The sequence below is a fragment of the Amblyomma americanum genome, chromosome 5, assembly GCF_052857255.1.
Source record: "Amblyomma americanum isolate KBUSLIRL-KWMA chromosome 5, ASM5285725v1, whole genome shotgun sequence".
NCBI lineage: Eukaryota > Metazoa > Arthropoda > Arachnida > Ixodida > Ixodidae > Amblyomma > Amblyomma americanum.
The window spans coordinates 56368418-56391061 of NC_135501.1; the positions used below are offsets into that span (position 1 = coordinate 56368418).

Below are 22644 nucleotides of genomic sequence, written 5' to 3' on the forward strand. Positions count from 1 at the left end.
AACGACGGAAAGCAGCTTGGAAGAAACTTCTCATCAATCAATGCCCAAAAAATTGGTTGGATTCTAAGTATGTTTCAGCAAAATTTAACCGTACTGTCGGCCGTGCAAAGCAGGAGTATAATACAAATCATTATGATTTTTTTTTGCAATCAGGAAATAAACGAGCTTTGTTCAATTTCATGAGGCGCAATAAAGGGATTCCACCAGCTGTCAACATTGAATCCCTTGTTCAGTTCCCTGCCGACATCGAAAAGGCCTTAGATGATATTGCGTGGGGCCTAGAGCTTCGCTTTACATCTGCTCTACCTTCTCTTGCTATATTCACATGCACCTCAAGTGATTTCACTCAGGTCTATATGCGTGAGCTGTCGCAAATTGTTCTGCGCTTATCCCCAGCGGCTCCTGGCCCCGATAAGGTCACTTCATCTATGATCAAAATTTTGTTCAATGAATCTCCTGAAGACATGTTGGCTCTAGTTAACCATTCCATTAAAGATCCTTGTATACCTCATGAGTGGCGTCTTCCTGAAATATTTCCATTGCTTAAAAAGCAAGGGGAGAGCTTACCTTAAGACAATATACGCCCTATTTCATTAACATCGGACCTAGTGGAATTGGTGGAAAGTGTCCTTCACAGCCGTGTCATGTCATTCATTTCAGAAAACGCTCTCTTGAATCCCTGTCAAATTGGTTTGAGGCCCGGTTGTTCAATTTGGTGTGCTCATGCTGACCTAGAGAATTGTATTAAGTCATCATCATCGGTAAACAACGTTTCGTTGTAAATGCCCACGCTGTTTCAAATCCCACTGACGTCTATGGTACAGTCTAAACAAGTATATGCATAGATTAGAGTAAAAAGGGATTAAGCTGTCCTCTAGCCCATTCATTTTTAGTGCTCAAGAGGATAACTTAGACTCTTTCTGCTCTTTTCTATTTGGAGCGCATGCGAATTTTTTTCGGTTGCTTTTTCTTCGGACGAAAAATTTTGGGAACCCACCAATTTAGCTTCCTCCTCAGGTTCTGCAACGTGTTCAGCGTTTGCTTCAGCGCAGTTGCTGTACACCCTTCGCCTGAAATTGGCCATGATAGCCGCCGAACAAGTTTTATGCCTGAAAATTAAAACCACAAATATTTTCCGTGGTTCCATTTGGCACAAACAGCAATAAGTCGCATTACGAACTCGTAACCATCCTCGTCAAATCCATTGTAAAATCAAGCGTTCTTGATGCGGAATGAATATGATTCTGCCCGACAAACGTCAACGTGATGAACAAGAGCCACAGAATCAGTTTTTACTCAGAACAGCAATTGCACGCTGGTGCCCCGAGTGTCACTTTAGGGAGCATGTGAACCCAGAGCAGCTGCCATGTTAGCTACAAGCCGCCCCTCAAAGACGGCTAGATCCTCGTGCACGGGCTCGCCGAGTAGAGGTCACCTCTGAAAGACGGATCCTCAAGTTCATCACCTGGCTGCTGTAACTTTGCATTTATCAAGAACGCGCCTGATGCACTGGCTAAATCATAAAAGCTGTAAGCATAAGTCTTAAATTTGTTATTCGCGAAAGCACATCGGAAAACCTAGTAGAGCTTATCATCCGCGATACCAAGATTGGGTAATCGCCACAGAATTTTTATCTGTACCAAAGGAAGAACTGTGAGAACTGAGAAACCTAAATACAGCGGCTTGAGGGCTGAAGCACTGCCATCACTTGGAGAGGAAGCCCGATGCTTTGAAGAAGCAGAGCTCTGCGCAGGCCTGGGAGTCTGTGCTAAGGACTGCTCTGGCCATCGGCTGAAAATTTTGCCCATCATCAACAGGCCATAACCAAGGAATTTCGGTGCACTACATATTGCTCATTACGTACTCGGTGCTTATTGAACATAGCATAACTGCCTACACATGATCAAGTTGTGCGTACATGACACTAACACACTTTGTATGGAGACTGGAGCCATCGCTAGCCTGTGAAGTCGAAACCCTACACCATGACATGGACACGTCCTGTGCCGGATACTGAAATCTCTCATCCTAATTTTCGCAACATTTCTCTGCACCCCAATTTGTCCACTTATCCACCATGCCAAGGGTGCAGAATTGGGTATACACGGGTCGTTTGCGAAAACAGCCGTTAAAATTTGAAAGCCCTAAGCCTGCTATTTGTAAGGAACGAAGCATGTATTGGGTGCACGTGCAAACTTGCACCTGTTCGGACGTCAACCCTGCAATACACATAACAAACACATACAGTTTACGATATCTCTCTTCCAAACCTCGCCGTCAGGCTATCTCACGCAGCGCGCCGAACGCAAACGAGCTATATGTAATGAACGTAAGATAAAACTTTAAAATGCATGCTACTGTATTTATTTTTAAATTGCGTTCCCAATACGCTTGGCCTTATATATTTGTGCGCCGACCTGGGATAATGTTCTTCACCTCTAGATCTGTGTCCGCTAATTTTAATAGAGGCGGATAAAAAGAAACAAACATTTAGTGACCAACCAGTTTCAACGGAGCAGGTCGCAGTCGTCCCCTTTCTATTTTGCTGCAGGCGGCGCTATCAAACGCGACGTCGTCTGCCGGACAGTGAACCCCCGCCGGATATAAATATATAGCCTTTCCGCCACATGATCCCGTCCGGCTGTCGGGCGCTACTTGATGGCTCCCGCAGGGACGGCAGAAGAGCAAGATAAAAATGCCCACTGCCCTGCCGTGTGTACTGCAACCCGCTCGACGAGTGTGAATTTGAAGCTGAGCAGCTGCCAGGACACGCACTTCACAAGGCCAGCCAGTTATATGACACAGCTGACAGTGTAACAAGATTCGTTCCAGTTCTACATCTACTTCGGCCGTGCGCTGCCTGCCCTTGAGTTCTGCGGCGGAATGCGCTCAAATCAACCCTCTAGATAGGGGGTATGGAATCGGTGCTGCAAAGGGAGTTCTTTCCCTCAGTTTCTCTTTCCCTCGAGACTGTCATTGAGATCGTCCACGTCTGTTGGTGCTTACGGTGATGCTGTGGGCCGCACGCTTGAATGAAGCGCTAGGCATGGCTTCGTGGCGGATTGCGACTTTCCTCAGGCTCCCAAAGGCTTTTATCAAGGCGCCAGAGATTCAAGCACGATGTCTATGCCGACCACTGTCCAGGTAAGCTATAGAAGACGCTGAGAAAACATCGCCATGCGTCGCTAGCAGCGCCGTTACCGGCTTTTCAATTGAAACGCAATCAATGTAACGGGAGCGCGCTGGATAATAGAGTTCTTCAGGGGTGAACGTCCTGTTTTTTGAACGAAAGTTACTCATAACTACGCTTCTGCGCTATACGTGAGCTCGTGGAACGAAGTATGTCCTATTATCAGAAGAGAAAAATGTAAAAGGCATTTTGCGTTGGAAATAAAAACAGGTATTTTGATAATTCCTTTATGATTCATGTTTATTTGGGCTTTCAATTCTTCCTTGGAGAAAATTTCCAGCCTGTCAGCACCTGTGCCGAGATGCGTTCTTCCTGACGTTAAGCGATGTTTCGCTAACTGTAAGCTGAGCCGTTGACGCATGGTACGTAACTTTCTCCTAGCCCGTCGGTTGAAAACGGTAATGAATAGTACCAACCAGTACAGCAGGAAATTCCAGCGCCATGCCTTACATTCGATTTCTTCATGTGTATAATCGCATTGTAGAAATCGTCTTATTGCTAGCCACTCCGTTCTTGTTGAGCTTATAATCAGAAGTGCTGTATCACGCAAAAAAGTAACCAAAGTCAAAGTCTTTATGGTTACCCATTACTGCAGAGATCACAGTTCGTCTGCAGCCAAATAATGTGATTAGAGTCAGAGTAAAATTCTTTCCGCGAAAAGCGTCTCTAGAGGTCTAAAATGTATGTGAATGCACAGAAATAATTTCGCCTATTGCAACTTCTCTCAGGACAACTAGTCTGTTTACTCTAAAGGTCATTTGCAAAAACAAGCTTGTCGTTCTTCTCGCTTATTGTAGATTTTCGCTGAAATTTCGGAAACATCTGATTGTGTAGTTCTTTTCCTTAACCATTCGTTTGCAGCTTATATTAGGTGCCGCACTCTGCTTTTCGCTTTCATTTCACTTTCTCTTTTGGCCGCAGCTGGCACAGGACAGAGTTAAATGTAGATATATGGCAGACGCCTTGGTGCTGCAGTGGGTGTAGATATGCTGCTGATGATGGTTGTTCTTCTTTTATTTACGACGAGAATGCCCAACCTTAGACAATGTTAAAGCTATGCAGAAATGCAGGCGAATGCGTGTAGTCACTGCCTTAATTGACCTCTATTTAAAAGGTACGCTCGTAAACGATCACTGCTGTGAAGAATATTGCGTTTCTTTCTAACCAGGACAAACATTCTGGTGATATAAATATCTCTATTAGGCAAAGATCGCATTTCAATTGATGGCAGCTTTTGCAAGCGAAATTATAGCGGTCAATGTTCCCTGAGGTGTCTTGTGAAAGAGACGCTATATAAAAGCGTTTTAGAATTTTCTTACATGTGCCCGGGGATGATGCCGTATAAAATTTTCTGGGCCTACATTGTGGCTAGCTCAGTTTTGCGCGGAGTAGCGAAAAACGCTTCCTCCTTTCGCAGCTCGTTACCGGCGAAAAAGAAGCTGCGCCTCAGCTACTGGCACGAGCCGTGCGCCGTGCCGCTCTCGTCGGAGACCTTGGGGGCGCACATTGACTCGGCGGCCGAGAAGTGGGGAGGCCGCGTCGGCTGGTCGTTCGTGCAAGAAGGAAAACACTGCAGCTTCGCCCAGTTCAAGGAACAGGTGGGGTTTATGTAGCGCAACGCAGCACGGTACGCCTATGCTGATACACGGCGTCTGTCGAGTTTCCGGCAAGGAAAGACTTTCGTTATTCTCTCAATGGGCCATGCAAACACACTTCATCGCTAGCTACCAAAACGAAGGCTGTGAATCTGAAAGAAAACGATTATGTTCGAAGTAAATGCATCATCAAGCTATCAAACTTAGCGAAAGACAGATTACATGAATAAAAGCCGCTTTAATTGAGTGGAAATTTTCTCATGGGTTTTGTTATAGGCAAAAAGAAAACGCGCGTCTGCTCAAAAGTGACAATTAGATTACGATCACTGTTGCCGTGCCCAATATATACAACAGAAAAACTCTTTTTTTCTAGGTGTTACCACTTCTCAGAACCATGGTCGAAAACTCTTACTTATTTACATTATTTATTTATTTATTTATTTATTTATTTATTTATTTATTTATTTATTTATTTATTGTTGGTGTCCTTGCAGACAAAACCAAAGTGTTCCAATAAAAAGGCACTCGCAGGCTCATAACTGGGTCCGGGACGTCTACAAACTTTACACGAAGGAATCCGCGCTTTGCAAAACAAAAAAAGAACACCTCATTCTATTCTTACTCATATGGAAAAAATACAGGACACGAAGCATAATATATCAAGAGCAGAAACAGAGAAAACAAAGTCTAACAATGAGTGCGTCCATGTCGTGCCCCTAGACACACGGGCAGCTTCACACAAGCAATAAAACTGAGTAAAAATTGCATCACCATTGGGACGTTCCCACCTGTCGGGGGTCAGTCACAGAATCTACGGGTCCTGCTGAAGCGAGGAGAAATGAGCCAACAAGGCGGTAACCCGGCAAAACAATATTTATTCTTCTCTGCCTGAAGGCGAAACTGGTGGTCCGCTCACCGCGGGCTTTCAGGAGCCTCTGGTTGTAGGTCCGGCAGATCGGGGCTCCACTCCAATCGTCTCGCGTCGGCGGGCCGCGGCTGCTTCGGCTCTCCCGGGGTCTGCCTCTCTTCCCGGCGTCTCTCGGCTGGCGGTGCTGTGACGGGTCGAGGCCACAGGACTCTTGGGCGTTTCGGCTGGCGGTCAGTTTGCTACGGACGCTGAGGTCCGGCTTCGCTGACTATAGACCAGCGCGATATCTTGCGTCTGTTCGCCTCGCCCGTCTCTGCTCGACTTTTTTCCTTTGTCTCCCTGCCCCCCGCCGCGTCTCTCCGGAGATTCCCTTTCTCTCTCTCTCTCTCTCTGGGTAATCTTCGCCCAACGGTTTTTCGTCGTCGCTGCTTACACAGCCGATCAAAGGCACCCGCCAAACTTCTAGGAATCCGCGGCTGTTACGACGGGAAGGCCGATGGCGCCGTTGGGGATGGGTCGAAGGGGATCAGGTGTCCCTCGGAAGGCGACGCTTCTCTGCAGTCAGTCCGTCTGGTGCCAGCCGCCGACGTCCTCCGCCACCTCGAGCCATTACGCAGCCCGTCGTGTCCGCTGCTAGTAAGGTCGCCTGTCGGCCTGCACACACAAACGCCCAAACGAACCCGTCTTCGCGCGCCCGTGGGGGGGGGGGGGGGGGGGAGCACGGCCCTAACCGCAGGGAAGATTGCAGTTGCGTAGGGCACCGCGCGCAGCCTCTCCTCTTTAGCCGTCTGGCGGTCTTTGCACATCTGTCTTCTGCATCGCCCGCCGCATTCCCCACCACCGCGTCTTCGCCGACATGTCTGGGCCAATAAATTTGAAGGCAGGGAAAATGTCTTGGGCACTGGTCGCCTGGTTAGTTGTTTTTAGCAATGCCGGGGCCTCCCGTGTGCGGCCCTTCACAACCCCCTCTTCTTACAAAGAAATTTTCTACGAAAATTTCGCGTTCACGGCACTCTCACAGCACACTGTTCGTAACAGAGTTCTCAACTCCGTCTTTCATAGCACCACGTTATGAACGGGCCAGTAACTCCATCAGGCAGATCAAATTAATATAACCAAACAAAACAACAAATCCAGGTCCGCTCTTATTGTAAATCACCAGTCATTCACGCATGACAGCTCAGAGACAAAATTTTGCTACTAAGACGAGAATGTGTAGCCAATCAGTCATTCTCATTGTTCAATGGTCGCAGCAACTCACAGACTCCCCTTACGTCATGCTGCCCACGAAAATGTTACGTAAGATCAGGAGGTGGTCCATGCAATTCTTTAACCCTCAGTGTCTTTCTCCACTGGCCGTTTCTACAGTGTTCTGCCACATCCTGTCTCAGTTCATGCCAGAAATAGCCTTCGCTAACTGCCCGACGGGTCTTTTGAAAGCCTAAATGTCCTCCGCCTTCCATATCATGGCATAACCTCAGAACTTCACTTCTCATTTGCAAAGGGACAACGGCTCTGTCTGCGGCCCCGTGCGCTTTGTCTCTGTAACGGAGTATACCACAAGAGTCCAAATGATAAAATCCTGACTCTTTCCCTTCTGAGCTGTTGCACACGTTTATCAATTTTAGGACAGACGGATCTTTCCTTTGCTCCTTCTACAGGCGGGTTCGCTCACTCGCAGGGGGAACATCGATTACTCTGGCGTCCGCCGCGCTGCTGAGCGCATCTGCATGGCGATTGCTCTCCCTTGCCTCGCGCAGCCCTTCCGCTTTGCCCGCGCATAGGCTCACTACTGCTTCTGAACGCCCTCGCTCGTGATGGCCGTCAGTAGAGGTTCTATTTCTTTCCTCAACAGCTTCACGGCTGCCCTCGCCTTCTTCCGTACGCCGCTCGTAACAGGCCGTGTGATCTGGAATGCACCCGCGAGATACCTGACGCACACGACAACAACGAGAGGTATGCCCGGACCTGCCGCACGAGAAGCACACGCCTGATTCGACGCGCCGATTGAATTTTACCGTCTGCCTGGATGGAGGCTCTTCACGTATCCGAATTCTCTTTACGAGCAGCTTCTCCAGCCGATCTAGACGTTTACTAAGCTCACTCATCTCTTCCCCGCTTTCTACACGTCGGACAATAGCGGCGTTCTTGCGGGTCACTTCCTCTGACAGCTCTTCTCTAGACGCTATCTCCACCGCCTCTTCGAAGGTCTTGGGATCATGTGACAGAGCAAATCTTCTCACCGGATCGCGGAGCCCATTCAGAAAAATAGAGGTCAGCTGTTCCTTAAGGATTTCGCGTCTCACTTCACTTTTCGACGCCTCATCGCCATCAACGTCACCGAAGGCTTCCACCCCGAGCTTACGCAGTCGGCTCGCGAACGAGCGTACATTCTCACCAGCGTTCTGCCTTGCGCTCAGAAACTTCTCAAACTTCCTGTACGCCGGCGCAGTATCAAAACGTTTCAGCGCGAGCGCTTTAAACGATCTATACGAAGTCACGCCGGCCACCTCCCCATCCAACCACGCAAAGTCTAGAGCCGCCCCGACCATCTTGCACCGCGCCATCCCGATTAACTGTTTCTACTGCCATCCGCCCAGATTACCAACCTGCTATAAAATTTGGAGAAAATCTTTTAATTTGGGACCGTTGTCGTTCCCCGTGAACGATGGAATCACAGCTCCCAACAGCATCTGATTTGCTCCTATCATCCCTTCATGAATACTCGGCGATTCCTGTAGCGACATGGCCCCTTTCTCCTCGGGTACGAGGGTGAATGGTCTCACACCACAACTTCAGCAAAATCCCACCGCTGCCACCACTCGTGACGTTCCCACCTGTCAGGGGTCAGTCACAGAATCTATGGGTCCTGCTGAAGCGAGGAGAAATGAGCCAACAAGGCTGTAACCTGGCAAAACAATATTTATTCTTCTCTGCCTGAAGGCGAAACTGGTGGTCCGCTCACCGCTGGCTTTCAGGAGCCTCTGGTTGTAGGTCCGGCAGATCGGGGCTCCACTCCAATCGTCTCGCGTCGGCGGGCCGCGGCTGCTTCGGCTCTCCCGGGGTCTGCCTCTCTTCCCGGCGTCTCTCGGCTGGCGGTGCTGTGACGGGTCGAGGCCACAGGACTCTTGGGCGTTTCGGCTGGCGGTTAGTTTGCTACGGACGCTGAGGTCCGGCTTCGCTGACTATTGACCAGCGCGATATCTTGCGTCCGTTCGCCTCGCCCTTCTCTGCTCGACTTTTTTCCTTTGTCTCCCTGCCCCCCGCCGCGTCTCTCCGGAGATTCCCTTTCTCTCTCTCTCTCTCTCTCTCTGGGTAATCTTCGCCCAACGATTTTTCGTCGTCGCTGCCCACACAGCGGATCAAAGCTACCCGCCAAACTTCTAGGAATCCGCGGCTGTTACGACGGGAAGGCCGATGGCGCCGTTGGGGATGGGTCGAAGGGGATCAGGTGTCCCTCGGAGGGCGACGCTTCTCTGCAGTCAGTCCGTCTGGCGCCAGCCGCCGACCTCCTCCGCCACCTCGAGCCATCACGCAGCCCGTCGTGTCCGCTGCTAGTAAGGTCGCCGTCGGCCTGCACACACAAACGCCAAAACGATCCCGTCTTCGCGCGCCGGTGGGGGGGCGGGGGGGGGGGGGTAGCACGGCGCTAACCGCAGGGAAGACTGCAGTTGCGTAGGGCACCGCGCGCAGCCTCTCGTCTTTAGCCGTCTGGCGGTCTTTGCACATCTGTCTTCTGAATCGCCCGCCGCATTCCCCACCACCGCGTCTTCGCCGACATGTCTGGGCCAATAAATTTGAAGGCAGGGAAAATGTCTTGGGCACTGGTCGCCTGGTTAGTTCTTTTTAGCAATGCCGGGGCCTCCCGTATGCGGCCCTTCACACCATATACAAGTGTTACATAAAAACCCCGTGTTGTATTCTCAACACTCAGCCAAAAAACAGTACGCTTAATTAATACCAAAATAAATTGCGTCTGTGCAAGAACCTTTAAATGCTGCTACTGAAAGGGACGTTCAGTTCGTTTCAAAAGAACCTTTACAGCCATAGACGCCATGGATCGACTTCGATAAAAAGCAAAAGCATCACCTTACAAGCAACGCACTTGAGCAGTAGTTGTCATCGGTTTGAAAGCGGGTATGTGTACAAGCCCTAATAGAAAAGTAGCAGTATTTTCGTGTCAAATTTGCAACAAAGGCACTAAGAACACACCAAGACTCTATTCGCTCTTCTTTTACAAGCTGTCTGTGGAGCGCTTTTCTCAACACACGGTGCCGATAGACGATATAGTGGGGGCATATATATATATATATATATATATATATATATATATATATATATATATATATATATATATATATATATATATATATATATATATATATATATATATATATATATATATATATATATATATATATGCGCCCACTATATCGTCTATCGCCACTTTGTCTGTTTGGCGGCCAAGATTTCAGTTTCTTCCGAAGCTTGTGCCAAGCCGTTCGCCTGATGCCCGCTATTACCATGACTTACCACATGGTACTGAGGCTCTTTAATCAGCAACCCTGCCGCTGCAACTATAATTCCGCTAAATTCAGCGGAATCTCTTTTCAGAGAGACACTTGTTCAGCGGAGCACATTTGAAATCAGTGTCAATCCAGACGTTGACCGATCGCTACCGGTCGCTGTAGCTTGAGCCTATCTCTTATAAGCGAACAGCGTGTGCAAGGCAACTCGTAAAGAACACCATGTTCAGTTTTCGCCAGAAGTAACCAGGCTGCCTCGAAGGCTGCGGTGCCAGGCGCGCGGCCGTGCGGCGGCGTTGCGTTCTCTGGCGCTTCCCGGCGCTCGTCAGCTCCCAGGGTGCAGCAGCTGAGGTAACTACGCACCCTTACTCCCGATCTTTGGACGGTAAGAACTGGGCCGGTATGATGTGCGGGCTGCGCTTTCACGTATTTGGAGCACTGCTGTGACAAAGCGGGCAGTTCCGTGAAAAGAGCGAACAGCACCGTTACTATACCGAGCGCCCTCGTTTGGGACAACCGTGCTCCGAAAGGATAGGTGCAAAGTAAGCTTATACAAGGTTACCATTAGCTTAAGAAGAATATGAAGAGGAAAATTAAGTAGACGAACGTTAGCAGCCGTGACAAAAACATAGTTCTCAGGACTTCTGAAATCAATTCTTCCAAGCATTGGGCGCAAAAAGTTGAATGGTTTGCTCAGTATATTTATCACACATTCGTTCGGTGCATGTGATTTGACAATTGTAAAACGTATATTTCGAAAAGGCAAGAAGCACCAGCGTATAAGGAGGGTGTTTTTTCATCTATATGGAGGATCAGACATTTTATTTGTTTCGCAATACGGATAAATGTTAAGAATCAGTGCAGCCAAGAGTCTCAGAATACATTTGTTCGAAAACTCTGAAAAACAGTTCATCAGTTGCTGCATATTGCCGGGTCGGTGGGAAATATAGAGAAGGAGAAAGCGTGCGGAACGTTTTCTCGTGTTGTATGTGTGGAGTTTTCTTGTCTTGTAGAGAGCTCTGAAAGTTGCCTACATAATCGCCACATGGCAGCACTTTCCCCCTTTCTACTCGAAGGTTTGATGATCTGAGGTGCGAAGAATTTCCGCCATAAAAGCGATAATTCGCGACAATAAGCGTCATCTGCACGCGAACTCTGTCTGCAGAGACAATATGAATGAAATAGTCACGTAAGTGGCAAAGGTGCAGTTACTGCGGAACAAAGGGAAATTTTGCAGAGAGCATTACACCGTGTTTTGAGTATCACAAAATGAATCTGCTGTAGAAATGCCATGTTTCCTTTCTGAGCTACATAGTCAGCCATATGTGACTGCAGGCACATGTAACAAAGTGTTCATTTCCACCGGAACAAAGATTTCCGGCTTTGCTCAGCCTTCCATGCGCAAGATGGCTCTTATTCTGGAAGGGCAGTACAACAAACGCATGAAAGTAAATTCTTTTTGAGTTGGCAGCGCCGAAGGAATTGGCTTTAACTTTCTCCTTTCGCATAATTCAAGGTTGACCAGCTAGCCCGGGGACTGCTGTCGCTTGGATTTCGCAAGGGAGACACTGTGATCATCTGGTCTCCCAACACGTTCAACTGGGTACTCATGGCCGCAGCGATGGCCAAAGTTGGAATAATATCTGTGAGTACTTCTTTACGTTGTCCATGGCCGCAATATAAGGAAAGGCACATGGTTGAAACTTCACAATTCGCTGGAAGGTTTACGTCTTCTCTACTTCTCGTTACTGGCCATGCCTGTTCCAGTTGCAAAGATGTACATGTCTCATGTGAGGCCTATATGGTAACGTTTTCTGACGATGTCTATCGTTGAATAGCCTTAAAGGTTCGTTCAAACCGGCTGGCAGCTCGTAGGTACTTAATGTGTGTGAGCATGCTATGTATGTATGTATGTATGTATGTATGTATGTATGTATGTATGTATGTATGTATGTATGTATGTATGTATGTATGTATGTATGTATGTATGTATGTATGTATGTATGTATGTATGTATGTATGTATGTATGTATGTATGTATGTATGTATGTATGTATGTATGTATGTATGTATGTATGTATGCATGCATGCATGCATGCATGCATGCATGTACGTACGTACGTATGTATGGATGTTTTTTAACGTTTAGTAAATTTACCATAGCGAATACAAGTGAGGTTGATAAAGAATTCTGTAGAAGAGTCTTCGCGCTTTCGAAGTTACACAAACCTCCGCTAGTACAAAGTTTCGTCTGCCTAAGAACTTATTTTGCTGTTCGTGGCTCAGTGGTCTTGTTCGCGTTTCACTTATATAGTACTATTATGGGCAGAAGTAGCCAGCACGCGGCTTCCACGGCCGGAGCAGGCGAAACTGCCTTGCTGCGCCATCTAGCGGTGACTCGTCTGTTTCGAGATCAAGCAGTAGCGCACGCGCGTCCTAGCTCCTCCTCGGTCTCGAACCAGACGAGTCATCGCTAGATGGCGCACCGATGCAGTTTCACCTGCTCCGGCCGTCGAGTCCGCCTGCTTGCTACTTCTGTCCATAATAGTATGTAGGTGTTATAAATTTTCGCGGTCACATAGTGCGCAATAATAATAATAATAATAATAATAATAATTGGTTTTTTGGGGAAAGGAAATGGCGCAGTATCTGTCTCGTATATCTTTGGACACCTGAACCGCGCCGTAAAGGAAGGGATATAGGAGGGAGTGAAAGAAGAAAGGAAGAATAGGTGCCGTAGTGGAGGGCTCCGGAATAATTTCGACCACCTGGGGATCTTTAACGTGCTCTGACATCGCACAGCACACGGGCGCCTTAGCGTTTTTCCTCCATAAAAACGCAGCCGCCGCGGTCGGGTTCGAACCCGGGAACTCCGGATCAGTAGTCGAGCGCCCTAACCACTGAGCCACCGCGGCGGGGCTGCGCAACTGCTGGGGAAGCCGTTTCGTGTGCTCAAGCATTGACTTGTAATCCGAAGAGCAGCAACAAGTTCCAGTCACGAAAAGTTCGGACGCAATAGACAGAGGCACAGCTCGTCAGAAACTATTATTACCACAGTAAAAGAGGCGGGAGACTTACCGTTGCCGTTGGTCGTCCAGTGAATTATTAGTAAGGGCGATGACCAGGGGCGAGCGAAGCGGTTTATTCGAAACTTCGTGGCCTCACAGATGTCTTCCCGCGAAATCGGCGTGTTTAAAGGGACTTTAAAAAAATAGAGCTCGCCGGTTGCAATTATTCAAGCAAAAGCTTCACTACGCTAGGTTTTCAATAGGGCCGCGTCAGTGCAGTCACATGACACATGGCAGGTCATGTGACGTACTGACGCCATCGCAATCTGCCCACCGTGGCAGGGGGCAACTGGCCCATCGGGAATTTCATCGACGCTCTATAGACAATCTGTTCGGCAGTGTGTGTGGCGTTTGTGAACGTACTCGTGCAAAGGAAGCTTTCGCTTCTCACCAGGGTTAACCAAAGTTTAAACCACAGGCTATTTTATTGCATTCATATGCATTAAATTCTCATTGAAATTTGTTATTTTCACATAAAAAACGTACAGACAGAGGAGCTGCAGAAAACGCTGCGATACGCCGCTTTACAAAACCGCAGCCCTCTTTCAGTTGGAAGCGGCTAGGGAGAAAACGTTTTATACACACAAATTCTACAGTGTCATAGGCAAGAAACTCACACTGAAGAATACCATAACAATCTAGAATTTATCGCCTAATGCAAACAAGATTACAAAAATAACGCCAAAAGATTACGCACAATATGTGACGCTGGATTTTATCCTGTACTTTGAATACGCGTTGAAGAAAAGTAACCGTTCCTGTCCCCACACTAAGGGAAAATAGTTTAAGTAGGAATAAAATGCGACTGATCAAGAAGTAGTTTTATTAATTTCGAAGGAGACAGGCCGATGCCTAAATAATTCGCCGCAATATTCAATCTACATTTCAAAATTCTGAGAGGCACTTAAGTCTGCTTGCGCGGAGGAACGCGAAAGCATGTTACCATGGCTGCCGCGTTGGTTCGGCTTGGGCAGGGCATGTAATGCGAAGGCAAGGTGAGCGCTGGTCCTTACAGGTTTGATAAAGAGGAATCTGAACTCATCTTTTTAACGCGGGAACCCCATGTACACGTTCCAAGCATTCTTAGAAGCTATTACTTATTATCCTGTGCGGCCGAGCTCCTTAACTTAAATCGGAATAAACGTCCTGCCATCCTCCCCCCTTTTTTAGCCCTACACTGAAGGTAGGAGGAGTCAACCAACGTGTGGAGTGCCTTTCAGCCAATCCCGTGGCGGCTAGCCGCTCCGCCATCGGCGGAGTGACGCGTAAATCAAACAGTCCACGCGTATTTTTATTTCTGTGGGCCTAATTTTAGGCTATGTTGTCTGGGACTGAAATTTTTTATTCACAGAAACCTAAAAAAAAGCGAAAGCGAAGCCGCCATGCGACTGGCTGAAAGGCAATCTACGCGTTGGTTGACTCCTCGTACCTTCAGCGTTGAGTTCAAAAAAAGGCGGGAGCCGGGACGTTTAATCCGATTTGAATTTGGGAAATCGGCCACACAGGGCAATGATTCGAAGTTTCTAAGAATGCTCGGAACGTTTAGATCGAGTTCCTGGGGTAAAAACACAAGTTCAAATTCCTCTTTAGTGCACCTTTAAGGGTAACGGAGTGGATTCAAGGAGAAGGCAAGCGTAGCAGGGTTCGGCCGAAAGTTAAGTGGGCCGATAAGATTAAGAAGTTTGTGTTGATACGGTGGTCGCAACCGGCAAAGGACAGGGTGAATTGGAAAGACACGGGAGAGGCCTTTGCCCTGCAGTGGGCGTAGTCAAGCTGACAGTGTGTGTGAGTGTGTGTGTGTGTGTGTGTGTGTGTGTGTGTGTGTGTGTGTGTGTGTGTGTGTGTGTGTGTGTGTGTGTGTGTGTGTGTGTGTGTGTGTGTGTGTGTGTGTGTGTGTGTGTGTGTGTGTGTGTGTGTGTGTGTGTGTGTGTGTGTGTGTGTGTGCGTGCGTGCGTGCGTGCGTGTGTGTGTGTGTGTGTGTGTGTGTGTGTGTGTGTGTGTGTGTGTGTGTGTGTGTGTGTGTGTGTGTGTGTGTGTGTGTGTGTGTGTGTGTGTGCGTGTGTGTGTGCGCGCGCGCGCGCATGGGCCCGTAGATATCAATGTTAATGAGACATCACATAGAAGAATGTGTCTCTTCGGCTTATCAGTGGTACATAGCATTACACACATTTTTTTCTTAGTAAAAATTTCTAATCATGGGCGTTGACACAATTCTTAGAACTCCTAATCGATCAGAATTCCTTACAGTCACTCGGCCGTTGAGTTTCCGTCACTATGTTGTCATATGTAAGATAAACGAATAAGACAATGGTCGCGAAGGTAGCAAGAAACGCGACAGCAACATTGAAAAGAAATGCGCTAACTCGAACCGTTTCTCCAATTTGGCAAGAGCACAAGTGAGCGTATGAGGTTACTTTTGACTTTCAGTTATAATCTGCCTCGCTCTCTCCTGTCACTGGAGTGAAGGCTGCGTAGGGGAGTGGACTGCGTGCAATTCTTTGTGTCTGGTCCGCGGGCGTCAAAAAACAGCGTTCTTGCAGAAGTTGTACCCTCGAGCTCGCATTCGCATCAAGTATTCCGCAGGGGATACTGATATAACATCGCCGTGATAGGTTAGATGTTTTTTAACGTTTAGTAAATTTACCATAGTTCAGTATAATGTTTTTTTTCTTCTTTGTTCCCCCAAAAACATTGGCTGTAAGAACCCAACCTCCTTCTGCAATTTCTGATGTCAGCTGTCATTTAATTTATATTTCAGAGTATTGTTTCGGGGTCTCCTTTCGGGGTAGAAATGGCTTGTTTCTCTTTTTACTTGAGGTTCAGTTAGGCGGTCGATTTAGGATCATTTCCCTGCGTCCATAATTTGGTCAAATCTATTCTCTTGGAGTTTATGCAGCCCGCTAATGGGCTGTAGGCATGTTAGATAAATGGCGGATTTGCGAGTAATTTCGGACCATTCAGTGGCGATGCCTTGTATATTAGGTTTGAATTTGTAGCAATTGCTGTGTACTAAGCAACACAAGCGGAATATAAATAAAACAGCACATAGTGCATGCATTTACGAATAACAATACTGAAAGTAAGACAGATGAAGATCCCACTGCTGCTTGCACAGAGTACATGTAACCGGAACTCGTTGTGATGAGTCTCTGCTCAGATGTTTCTTTTACATCCTTCTGCCAGCGTAATAAGATGAAAGGAACACTTCATGTGCCTTCAGTCAGTGTGGTTTCCTAAAGGGCAACCCACGACGAAACAACTTTTTCGATTGTCTTCGCGTATTCATCGCGTTAGCTGACACCGCTTCAAATATTTAATCCTCTTCCTTCAACAAGACATCCTTTACACCGTCATGACATACTACCAACTCTAAGCCAATCATTGACCGTTGCCATAAAGTCTGTAGTTGTTGGCTATTGCACGAAGAACAAAAACATGACCGATGAATGATACAACACATGTGCTGTCGGTCGACGACTTTTTTTCTGCTTGGCGCCCTAGGATTAGCCATGTATAATTAAATAGAGCGAATCAGTGCGACTGCTTATAGTAAGTGTTTGTAGGCTCAGTAAACTATTCCTGCCATTAAGCAACAACGTGCAGCACGTCGGACGATGGTGTTTAGACACCTCTTCCTGCTTTCCTGTCGATGTATACCGCCTAAGAGCACTGAGGAATGTGTGGTAAGTACGCTGCGCTCATGGTTCCCCTATCCGTGCCTTCTAGTTTATACTCTTCCTGCTTTCGCTACTCTTGTGGGCCAGTGCTTAAGCAAAGCAAGTGAGTGAGATTAGAAACAGCCTTAGTAACGGTTTTCTACCTCAGTCACGAAAAGAAAACGAGTAATTGCGCGTATGCATTTGTTTTCCAGGCAAGTGTGCATTTTGCCTTGACCGCTGGAGAAATTGAGAAATGTCTGAATGCAGTGAGTAAAACATTTATTTCTTTACTTTTTACTCATATTCGTGTTTCTATCGGACGTCTTTGTGCTAGTTTTACTATCATGTTCTTTTCATCTTTTGCGGATGCTCGAGTAAAAGATCATAAGTGTTGGGAACATATTTAAGTGAAAAAAATAAACAATGACCGAACTGGACAGTGACTTGATTTCGTTAATCTAGAGAATGAACAGCTCGAATGTTTCCAACTTTGCTGCCTTCTATTTGCTCCTGTAGGAAAATATCTAAGCCTTATCTTGAATGTATAATATTGACAGAATACGCTGCCCTCATTTAACACCAGACATAATAAATTTGCGCTTATTTCTAACCACTGCGTGAAAAACAGTTTTGCGGTGCGGACATGCAATTGTTCACTTAATCGCGACTTGCAGTTTTTTATCACGGAATTTTTTGTCTGGATTTTTTAGCTATTCAGTAACCTACTGCGCACAAAACTGTTTGCGCCATGAAAAAAATTGGACGGCTTTTCTCGTCTATGATTTTTATAAACATTTCCGTACCTTGCGGTATTCAACACTTCACACTTCGAGATATTTATCTATTCGCTCTTTCCCTACCTTATGCTTGCCGTTCCGCTTAGCTCGGTTGGTACAGCAACAGATCCGGTAAAGCGGTCGTCCTGGTTTCGAACCCATGAGCCTGCTAATTTTTTTTAAGCACGGAAATTATGTGGAAGCTGTATAGGTTTTCTTTCTAGCCTTGTGGCTGCGCTTTGGTGGTCGCCAATGAGTAATTACTCCCTAAATCTTTACATTAAGTAAGACATGCTTTCTTGAAAAAACGACCAATTAAATCTGCATTAAAGTCGTCACTAAGTGATTTTGTTAGTGCGAAGTATTTAAAGCCGAACAATAAGACGACAAGACCTCACAATGGTCAACAAAAACTTGATGCTTGGTGACATCGATGACATTTATATAGAAGTGCGTGCAATACTATACATAAGCCCGGCCAAAAAATTTCAGTAAATGAGTACCGCAGTGGTCAGAGGGCTTCATTTGTGTTGTTCTGGTGGCTAGAGCCACTATTGGCCAAACTCGACAACATGCTTGAAAAGAATTCATGCATCAAAGAGAAGCCAAGTCCTCGGCACCCTGTGGCACTGAGCAGATGCCAGAAACTTGTCTATTCAACTACTTTCCTTACTATTCGACAACTTTGATTTTGTTCTTGTGAGCAATCCTATCAAAAATACACACATGCCAGGAAACAAAAACAGTATCAGGCAAGGGAAGCATACGGGAACGTGTTTTTTGCACTACAATGTGAGCAATATAATGTAAGATTGCGGCTTCCTACAATGCGTGTTCCCAGCCTAAACCAGCTTGAAACTGCTCTGCATTATATGTGATGCAAATTTCTGCAGTAGCTGAGCGTTTAATTACTCGCTATTATCATGTTATGTATGATCGAAGCGCTGAAGAGTAGAGTTGCGAGCGAAATTTGCCGCATAGTTTACCGTTTTTCACGGGCTCAACACTAAAACCCAAATAGGTTGGTATTGTGTTGTCACTCACGAGCCACATGCGTACGGTTGTCATTAACCTCACTCTTGGTTCTTGCGGAACTGAGCTGTACTGAATGGAGGTACTTCCCTCACCTTGTCACCAGACGATGAATTACTCCCAACCTCTTGCATGCTGGAGGTTAGGTTGTTTATTTGCAGATACGGCAGACCACATACACATAGTCCACGCTGGAGGGTATTTGTGACAAATTTGAAGTTCACACAAAACAAGCATATGACATACAGAACACAAAGGCAAAATGTTTATTACGAGTGAAATACAATCAGCAACACCGAAATTGACGCTCTAATTCCTTAACGTCGTTTCCTGCGAAAGTGTGCGAAGGCAAGGAATCGCACTCATTTATTGTTATGGGAAAAAAATTCTCGCAGGCTTAGCTCTGGTTAAACATGGAGTGACGCGATAGCTACAGCTGGACGAGTGGAACTTGCTCTGTGGAATTGCAAAGTCAGTCTTTCGCCGCTTTGTTTCGCTGGGCGTTCCTTCTCCACCTTCGTACCACTTGACACGATGCATACGCACAGCTGTTACAGCTCGGTTTCGCCGGCGCGCCGCGCCGCCGGCAGCAGCAGCTGCTCTGCACCACGTGGCTGTTCACGTGACCAACCACGGGATCATCCACGGCACCACCCCGCCGGCAGCTGCTCCACACTATGTGACAGCGTGGTGGTTTAGCCACAGGGTGGCAGCGCAACCACAGGGTGACGGTGCAGCCACAGGGTGCCTGTGCCACCACGCTGAAGGCTCGAAATGCTACCGTAATGTAGCTATCGCTACAAAAAATTGACGGTGGTTTAGCTCTCGTTAAACCTGGAGTGCCGCTTAACCTGGAGAGTTAAACCTCGAGTGTTTCAATATTTCAATACCAGTACCACAAAATTTTCCAACATTCAAAGTTTCGGCCTTAGAAGGTTGGACATGGGAGTTATTTTTCAAGTGCGTGGTTTCGTGGGTAAAAACTTGAAATCTGACCTTGCATTTTCCCTGTTTATTTTTTTTGCATTTGATGTTCTCGTGCACGCTGTGAAAAGCCGATAATTTTACTCACCGGGGTAGCCAGAAATGCACTCCTGACGTCGGCCGGAAGAGGCCTGTAGGCAAGCGTCATGTCGGCAAACAAAGGTCGCGCTGCGGTCGGCAGTGGCGAGAATTGTAGGAAAAACGCAGCTTTCCTACACTATGCAAAACGAAACTTCGTTCGAAGCGAACTCGCATATGTGGATGTTTCAAAGCGCGCGCATCGCTTGTCGCAAACACATTTTTGTTACTGTAAATAAGGCAATATTTACACTAAGAAAAACCGCGAAAACCTCTCAAAGTACAAAGGACGGGAATACGAGACACTCGCGCTAACAACTGAAGTATTATTGCTATGACACGCCGGTAAATATGCAGAAATTGTCAAAAACAACATGAAGAATGAATCATGATAAACGGACATTGAAACCGGAAGCCAAGCAGGAGAACCATGATCACCCAACTCCCGTTGGGAACAACTCCTTATCCAGAAGGACTATGGAAAAAGTGCTGACACGGCGCCCTTTTTAGGCTCGCGATTTTTTGGCCTCAATGATTTCACGCGTAGTTTTGTCACCGCACATGCGCAGCACGCTTGCTTTGCTCAACTTAGGCATGAATTTACAATCTCGGCAGTGAATACCGATATCTCCTGAAATCCGCTCTGTCACATTGTAGTTGTGCTCTGATAATCTCTTGTATTGCCAATGCCAGCTTGGCTTAAGTATGCACGGCCACAAGCAAGGTAATCGAATACACGATGTCTTCAGCACAACTACTGGTGATGGTTTATGATGCAACCGAAGTATCTTCGACCCATTGCACCGGTCCTCAGTGATCTTTTCTTATCCATGAAAGACACAGCGTTATACAGGTTCCTACAATGCAATATTGCCAAGCAGACCGGTGGGGGATGCGACCAGGAGATGATCACGCGCGAATCATCCGGTAGCGTCTGAAACTCGGGCGTTTTCAGTGCTGAAGACATTGCTGAACATCTGACATAACCACACGTAGATGACGTCAGGAAGTGAGCATTTGTTTCGGACTACCGCAGCTGCAATGGCGCAGCACGGTCATGATTACACTGAACAACATTGTTGGTGATAGATCGAAAATTTGTGAGGTGAAATCAACATAGCGATTCCAGAAATAAGGGCGGTCTGAAAAAAGGCTTCCTGTACTTGATAATTGTCAGGTGTTAAATCGATATTCAGAGGAGATACAAAGATCAACTGCCCCCTCGTAATGGGGATGATCATCCGTAATGTGCGCGGTGAGAGAATGCTTGAGTGTGGTGAAAAGCCCGGCTGATCAATTAAATCCAATTTGGGAAACCAGCCGCAGGGCGTTAAATGGAAAGCGCTGCTAACAACGTGCCTTAGACAAAATGCTCCTGTTGTAAGCTGTGTTTACTTAGTACTCGGCATCTAGACTTCCAAAATAACTGCTCCAACTTTCTGAATGTTCCTGCAATACAGAAAGTGACAGCAGAGGCGGCCATACTTAGTCGCTAAAATTTTCAGACTTGTACCGTTGCGTACAGTAATGACATCTGTGTATAAATCGGCAACAATAGGAGCCAGTGCCATACGTACTAGTGGTTAGGTTACGTAGGTGCGTGATGCAGTTGGTGCGCCCGTTTTCTGCAGGCTTTTACAAGTGAGTGTTAGAGAAAAAAAAAGTTTCCAGCTCAGCGCCTTTGGAAATTCATGCGAATATGCCTGCGATTGAGACAATCTGCTTCGCTGCTCAAAATTTTAAAGAGCGCACGGTTCTGTTAAGTGACTGCTTACTTACGATGAAAAAGTGTTAGAAGTCGAATATACTTGTATAATGTACATATGCTTTGTTGAAGAGGTTCGCCTTGCAATATTTGTCAAAAAATAAAGGTATCTCATCTTAGGAATGCTGGTGAGACCATTATGATTCCCATAACTTCCTGTTTAGTGTTAAAGGCTATTGCTGCAGCTACCAGTGGCCATAGAGAAAAAATCTTCGTTTTGAAAACAGCTGTAGCAGATGACATGTGAATTGTTTACTTCAGGATGACGATTTCAGCTTCTGTGTGCCTTACATGTACACTCCTTTGTTAACAGAGGCAGATATCAATGCCCTCTTTATAGAATTTACGGCATTTCACTGTTTTCGTTTTCCCCTCTCTTACTCTGGCATCCTCCGAAGATCTTTTGCCAAATGTAAGGCAGTATATCTCCCTCCCCGAAGTGTGCTTGTATAGTTATCTTTTTATGCGGCTTGTGTTGCCAGGTCAACTTTAAAGGGATCTTCATTGCCGAGCCTTTCAAGGTGTTCGATTACTATGAGATGCTCTGCTCACTTATACCGGAGCTCCGCCACTCCAAGCCAGGACAGCTCAACTCAAAAAAGTAGGTGCTCTAACTCTTTTCAAAGCAATACAGGCATCGGATTTGAGTTTGATTTCCACGTCACCCGCTGTGCAGGATGTATTTGAGACTGAGCTGGGTATCGCATTCACGTCCAGCCTTTTGTACAGAGTCACGCCAGGCCCACACTCCACAGTACGGCATGTCCGGGCGGGGAGTTCAAAGAAGGCATTGGGAACCCCATTTTTCAAAGCAGCAATTATTCCACATGTGTGCAAAGGCGCAAATATACTCAGGATACATCATACTGCGTGCCTATGTGACTAAGCGTGCCCTAAGACGCTTTTAGGGTATTCGCAGTTTACTGCATTTTATACCAGCTCGGCACAAAGTGCCCAGAGACATTAAAAAGGAGGTCAAGAGTGATGTGCACGCTGATTCCGATCACCGGTCATGAATTCTGTACCGACGCTGCAGCCGAGTGCTTTACCTGGATGTATATTTAAATCAGTAAAAGGTTTCAGTATGGCGCCAGAGTAACTCT

At 46.7% G+C, this 22644-nt stretch overlaps 1 protein-coding gene across 1 annotated transcript in view; it reads left to right on the forward strand.

The window, feature by feature from the left end:
- The first annotated feature begins 2919 nt into the window (after positions 1-2919).
- Positions 2920-22644, forward strand: part of LOC144134713 (medium-chain acyl-CoA ligase ACSF2, mitochondrial-like) — a 72108-nt gene continuing 52383 nt past the window's right edge. The window contains exons 1-5 of the mRNA XM_077667560.1: positions 2920-3144; positions 4608-4788; positions 11696-11824; positions 17119-17172; positions 22024-22142. Of these exons, the coding sequence (XP_077523686.1) occupies positions 3011-3144; positions 4608-4788; positions 11696-11824; positions 17119-17172; positions 22024-22142 (617 nt within the window). The 5' untranslated portion in view covers positions 2920-3010. The remainder of the gene's footprint in view (positions 3145-4607; positions 4789-11695; positions 11825-17118; positions 17173-22023; positions 22143-22644) is intronic.